The sequence below is a fragment of the Alnus glutinosa genome, chromosome 7 (assembly GCF_958979055.1).
Source record: "Alnus glutinosa chromosome 7, dhAlnGlut1.1, whole genome shotgun sequence".
NCBI lineage: Eukaryota > Viridiplantae > Streptophyta > Magnoliopsida > Fagales > Betulaceae > Alnus > Alnus glutinosa.
The window spans coordinates 10,079,936-10,086,469 of record NC_084892.1 but is presented as its reverse complement, the minus strand read 5'-3'; the positions used below and the strand labels follow the sequence as shown (position 1 = coordinate 10,086,469).

The 6,534-nt window shown below is 38.2% G+C and overlaps 1 protein-coding gene across 1 annotated transcript; it reads right to left on the bottom strand.

Annotated features, from left to right (window-relative positions):
- Nucleotides 1-1,237: 1,237 nt before the first annotated feature.
- LOC133872531 (receptor protein kinase TMK1-like) lies at nt 1,238-5,542 on the bottom strand. Its single transcript, XM_062310057.1, has 2 exons — nt 2,730-5,542; nt 1,238-2,005 (listed from the first exon to the last, which is right to left on the bottom strand). Exons 1-2 carry the CDS (start codon nt 5,086-5,088, stop codon nt 1,503-1,505), a joined length of 2,862 nt encoding a protein of 953 aa, XP_062166041.1. The 5' UTR covers nt 5,089-5,542; the 3' UTR covers nt 1,238-1,502.
- Nucleotides 5,543-6,534: the final 992 nt, after the last annotated feature.

Sequence of the window (6,534 nt, the reverse complement as noted above, 5' to 3'; positions counted from 1 at the left end):
GCAATTTAAACAATAATTGCACAATAATCCTTATAAAGCTTATCTGTCCCAAAAAAAAAAAAAAAAAAATCTTTATTAGACTACTAAAAAAGCCCCATAAAAACTTTCTAATATATGCTGTCCGAATTCTATCCCTATTTTCTTGCTTTCCATCAACATCAACAGGTTGACATTGAATAGAGTTCATAATGGGACAAGTGACAACAAGACAAAAGCTGAACGGAATAAATATTTCTCTCTCTCTCTCTCTCTCTGACTATCTCTGCTGGCTGGAATGGACCTGCTACATTTAAGAATGTTGGGTTTTTCATCCATGAGACTAACCAACCAAAACTACTAACCTGAATGTAGTAGCTAGTTTCTGGTGAGTTTAATGGATACTGGTCGGCATTTGGACTTGAAAAGGGGCACCAGAAGCTTTTCTCCACTTTTACCAAACAAAACCTGATGCAAATTTTATTTATTTATTTTTTTTTTCTTTGTACGTCATGTTTGTTTCAAACCGAAACAATTTGGCAGCTAAAGTTTCAGGCTCACTCCCTGCGAGTAACTGTCAAGCTTGACTTGAGGAGCAGTTTTTGGCCAGATTTCAATTCCAAGCGGTTCACGAGGAAAAGGTAGCAGAAATTATGGGGAAAAGAAACAGGTGATAGGATATTTCTTCAGACATTGCACCTTATGAGGTAAAGAATCGATTTTCCATGCATCCAAGGACGATGTCAATCTAATTTATATGCTCATCCAAAGGCATGCAAATTCCAAAGAGAATTCTTGATGCTTTGTTGATATGAGCATTGTGTGGAAATAACAATGTTAAATCATCATCGATCCCAAAAGCTTGATTTTAATCATTTAATTAATATTCTAACACTTATTATTTAATAAGTGAATTCCAATATGTTGAAATATTTAATTGATATAAGAGATGAATGACAGAGATAAGGTGCTCCAATCTAAGGACCTTGGCTCTGATACCATAATTCAACACTTATCCAAAAAGTTTAAACTGATAGAAAAAATTAAATTTAATCATTTAATCAAATACTTTAGAACTCCCCTTCATGTGTGGGCTTAAACTTCCCCTTAGTAAGTTAAGTCCAACACATAGTCAAGGTTCGAAATCAAGACATTTGCTCGGATGCTATTGTTAAATCACAACTGATCCCAAAAGCTTAAGCTGATAGGAAATTGTTGATTTTAAACACTGGCATTTTTATGCAACTCACGAATAAAGATCTTAGAAGTAGAAATCAAGATATAATTGTCAAACATTTCTCAATCATCATCCTCTATCTACATCAACATTGGCACGTAAAATCTCACAGTAGAAAATTCAAAGCCGACACATGAGATCTCAAGCATCTGAAATCTCCAACTTTACCCACCATAATCCAACAATGCACTAAAACATATTGACACTGAATTTCCAAACAGAAAGAACACAACATGCTATCTACACCTATCAAAATAACAAGTTTAAGAAAAGAAATAAAGTACCTCTTTTACCGACCATCAGCAGAAGTGAAAGACTCTGCAAATCCGATTGGCCTTGCTGGGATACTATCCTTGCTATCTTCTAAAGCCATATAGCTTAAGTCCTTTCCTTCCTGCCAACCCTTCACCATCTGGTTTAGAGGAAGGCTGTAATCAATGCCGGAATACTCCTCGGTGTCATCATCAAAAGGTTTCCATTTCTCCACAAGTGGGGACAATACATTCACGGCATGGCCCATATCTGGCCGTTGGTTGGGCTCTCTTGCAGTGCAGTGCCCAGCTAGATCAGAAATTATGGAGATGCTTTCAAATGTTTCTTCTTTTACATCAAGGGCTGGGTCAATGGCTGCCATCAGTTTTTCCTTATCTGATTTTATTTTCCAGAACCATGCGGCTAAGTACTGGCTCTCCTCAGGCCTGTCCTCATCAAGTGCCATCAACCCAGTCAATAGCTCCATTAGCACAACCCCAAAACTGAAGACATCAACTTTGGTTGTGATTTTCCCTGTCACTGGATCAATCAAGCCACCAAAGTTGGAGTTAGCTGGATATTTGCATGCACTAACATTGAAATTGCATAGTCATTCAAGCATATAGCAGACACAAGGAACATTTTATGTCATCTACCTGGGTTGGCTAGTAGGTTAGGTGACTTCTTGTCAAACAGATGTTTTATACCTTTAGAATAAATTGCAGGTGCTTTATAATTTGTTTATCAAGATTTCTTTTCTGGTTTGGGCACCAAATTTTTGTTCGGCTCAAAATTGAAATGAAACTTAACATTTCAAAATTCTTTTTGAAACTTACAAAAGTTTCCAAAAGGCTCAGTAAATGATCAACATTGAAACAAATAACTAGAATGGTTTGAAAGCAATAAGAAATGTGAAATAAACTTCAAAATCCACTCTATATATTAAAAGCATATGGCAGATACTCTAATAATATGTCTAAAAGATGTTTGAATCCAAATTGATTTTTGCAAGCATTTTGCTTATTTCTGCCATAAACTCAATGCAATAAAGCCTTTTGATCCTACAAGGGGTCAACAACGTCAATCTTTATCCTATTGAGTGCCAGTTAGAAATTCGTTAGTCTTAAAAGAGGTAAAGTAGTTTCTATAAACCATGCAATCCCTTCATATATTAAATAGTAAACAAAGAGAGAATGTTAATGCCTTCCTATTCATATCAATTTCAAATGTAACAGATTGGAAAGCAACTAGTTTAAATGTTTACCTGCATATTCTGGTGCTAAGTATCCAAAAGTCCCAGCAAGCCTCGTCACCACGGATTTCTCCCCATCAGGAGCAAGCTTCACTAATCCAAAATCTGAAACTTTTGCTCTAAAATCATCCCCAAGTAAGATGTTTGAAGATTTAAGATCTCTGTGTATGAAGCTCTGGTGAGCCAGACTATGGAGATACTCCATCCCCCTGGCAACATCCAAGGCAATATTTAGCCTCCTCTTCCAAGAGAGAGGCTCCAGTTTAAAGCTCTTCCAGTGGAATAAATGCCTGCTCAGAGCCCCTTGAGGCATATACTCATATACAAGAATTCTCTCGTTGTCTCCAATAGAATAACCCAAAAGAGATACCAAATGACGGTGCCGGACCTTTGAGAGTACTGCAATTTCAGACTGGAATTCATCCAAGGCTTTGTTAGTAATGACACCAGCCTCCATTCTTTTCACTGCTATTTTTGTACCATCATCCAATTCTCCCTTATAAACTACCCCAAAGCCACCGTGGCCAAGTTCATTCTCAGGGGCAAAATTTTTTGTAACATTTCGAAGAACTTGAACTGATATGACCAGATTTCCAGCTTCAATGACATGAGTCCCACTGCTGTGTCTACTTCCAGAACCACTCCCTGTAATTGTAGAAGTGCTCCCATTGGTATTATTGGCAACAACAATCTTGACCGTGTTATCTGAATCAGACGGATCTCTTGGATGAATTACAACTGAATGAGGAGCCTCGGAGGTGTCTTTTCTCTTCTTACAATAGTAGACAGATAGAGGTATGATCAGTAAAGCAACAACTGCAACACTTGCAACAGGGGCCACAACCGAAACCAATTTTGACCTCTTCGAACTTTTACTAGAAGCATCATTGCCATTAGAACTCGAGCCTGTTGTTGGGGAAGAGGGGTTTTGGGGTGGGGATTGAGAACTGGTAGACGGAGGACCGTTTTCTGGTGGACTGTTTCCGGTCGGGGTGGTTTCCTGAGACTGATTCCCATTCAATAGGGGGTTGCTATCAATGGAAAGGTGCACAGTGCTGCTGAATTTTGGCAATGGAGGGGAAATATTGTTCCCACTTAGGTCCAACATCGTCAAAGATTTCAAGCTAGTCCAGTTTTGGGGAACCGGACCTCTCAAATTATTATTCTGAAGCCTAATTTCAGTAAGAGAACCTAATTTTGCAACTGCAGGACTCAAGGAACCATTGAGATAAAAGCTAGGCATGTTTATGATATCAACCTCTTTGCCAGTACTGCAAGTCAGTCCCAGCCAAGACCCTCCACAAGGGTCATTACCAGACCATGAAGAAACAAGCTTTGAAGGGTAATTTATTCCACCAAGGAACTCTAAAAGTGCCATTACCTCCGGGGAACAAAGAACCCCCTCAGTCGTTTGACAAAATGCATTGGACTTATAAACCGAAGAATTGGCTTTGAATTTCGGTATCGGACCCATCAGCCTGTTATTGCTCAAATCTAAATTAACCAATGTCATATCAGCTAAGCTATTAGGAATTAATCCAACAAGTTGGTTACCGTTCAGATTGAGATCCCTGAGTTGAGTCAAATTCCCAATGCTCTCCGGAATCTCCCCTGTGAACTGGTTGCCATGGAGCCAGAGACTAGTAAGCGATGACATCGTCGTCACCACGTCGATTGGACCCGTCAACCCTTCTCTTTTCTGGTTATTCAACCAAAGAATCTGCAAAATCGCGCCGTTAAAACTCGCCGGAATCTCGCCGGTCAAATTGTTCCCAGAAAGTTTCAAGTTTGATAGAGAAGAAAGCTTCCCCAGAAAACTTGGCAACGGACCCACCAAATTGCAACTCATGCAAGAGAGATTTCTCAACTGGGGTGAGTTCTGCAACTGAGTAGGGAACATCCACCCAGTGCTGGCATTCAAATTGATGTAATCCAATGCCAAGACCTCCAGACTCACAAGCCCATCAAAGAAATCTCCCGGGATGGTATCAAATTCGTTGAAGTCCAAGTAAGCATTTTTCAGATTGGTTAAGCCACTGAAAGACGGTAAGGTTCCGGTGAACTGGTTCTTTTGGAGGCCAAGGTCTGTGAGCATGGAGAGCTGGTTGAGGTTCTGCGGCAGAGGGCCAATCAATCCCATATTTTGGACCTGAATCTGGCTGACCCTGTCGTTACCGTTGCAATACACATGCGGCCACTTAGACCCACATGGGTCAGCATCGTTCTCCGGCCACTTGAGGAGCTCTGGGTTCTTCAAATTTTTCTTGAACAGGTTGAGAATTGCAACGTCATTGGGGTCGGTGGCACTAAATCCCACCGCGAGGAGCGAGAGAAGGAGTGCAAAGACAAAGTTTTGGTGATGGGGTTCCATGGCAGATCTGTGTTGGCGCACCAAGCTTCAACATGAGACCCCCCCCAAAAAAAAAAAAACAAAAAACTAAGAAAGAAGCTTCATTTTGAGGATTAATGGCGGTTTTCAAGATCACCCATCTGAAAAATCTTGCACGGCAACACGGAATTCAGAGACTACTTGGAGCATGCAAATAGTGATAGAGAGAGGTGAAACTCACTCCCAGTAGCTAACAAAAAAGAAATTATTACATACAAATTGCAAAAAGCAAAACCAAAACATAACCCCAAGCTTGATGACTACGTTAAACAGCAATATGAGAAACTTTCGAACAGTGTAGATGAAAAAAAAAATGTGGAAAATTCAGGCCATAAATAAATGGGTAATTGGAGAAAAATCCAGTAATTTACGTCTTGTCTTTATGTGTCTAATCCAGATTCTGGGAAGTGGCTTGCCACGTACCACACTCCCCTTTCTCTCTCTCTCTCTCTCCCCCCCCCCCCCCCCCTGTGATCTTCTGTTCAAGGACAAAAAAAGGGTATTTTTGTCTTTTAGATGGGTAGGGGACTGGTGGGATTCATGGGCGAATCGTTTCTCTTCTTTTAGTTTGTTAATCAGTTTAGTTTAGTTTAATTTTTTTTTTGACTTAATTAAGAACTATAATTATACCACTTTAGTTTAATTTTTTGACTTAATTAATAATTACTATAATTATTCCACTACAGAGCAGCATTAGTAATAATTAAGTCACCCACAAGATTGACTGGATTAGATACATCCACACCTGCTTCTAGATTTTTCCTCTGACACTATGGAATATATAAAGGGAGACCTATTTTCCCGCTTTGCTTTTCCATTCTAAATTAAATTGTCTGAATTTTATAATAAAATTCAAAAAGTTTAAAAGAGAGGGTTTATAGGATGATAGGATTGGACCAGAATTCACGAGAATTATTTGTTTAAATTGCTAAGTAAATAATTTATATGAGATTTATTTGTCTAAAACTGTCTCCCCGCCTCACAATTATATGCCTCACAATTATATAATTGCAGTGGATCTTAGTCCTTTGCACTCTCCTTGTATTTACATATACAAAAAAGAGAATAAAAAATAACGTTGTATATAATTTTTAATGTATTTATTAAATAATTTTTTTAAAATATTAAATACTTTCTTAATAGTATTTATAATTTTATTAATTTAATATTTATTGTGAAACTAATAATAAAAAAGCATGAAAAATGATATTTCTAAATACATAGGCCCTAAAATAAGGTAAAAACAATGGAGGATAACATATAACTTTTTTTTTTTCTTGATTTTTTTTTTTTAAATGAACTTTGAGAACTCCTAGGGGTGATTGAGAGTCTGAGACGGTCAGATTGATAACAAAACTTTAATTGAAAATTATAGCATGTCACCTAAGCTAAAATTGAATTTATTGGCCTCCCAAAATAAATAAATAA

What these genes read in the sequence shown, in the direction of transcription:
- LOC133872531 (XM_062310057.1), bottom strand. Translation starts at nt 5,088, where the DNA reads ATGGAACCCCATCACCAAAACTTTGTCTTTGCACTCCTTCTCTCGCTC. An exon ending in CTTAGCACCAGAATATGCAG is followed by an intron (nt 2,006 to 2,729) that starts GTAAACATTTAA and finishes TGATTGATCCAG; the next exon opens with TGACAGGGAAAATCACAACC.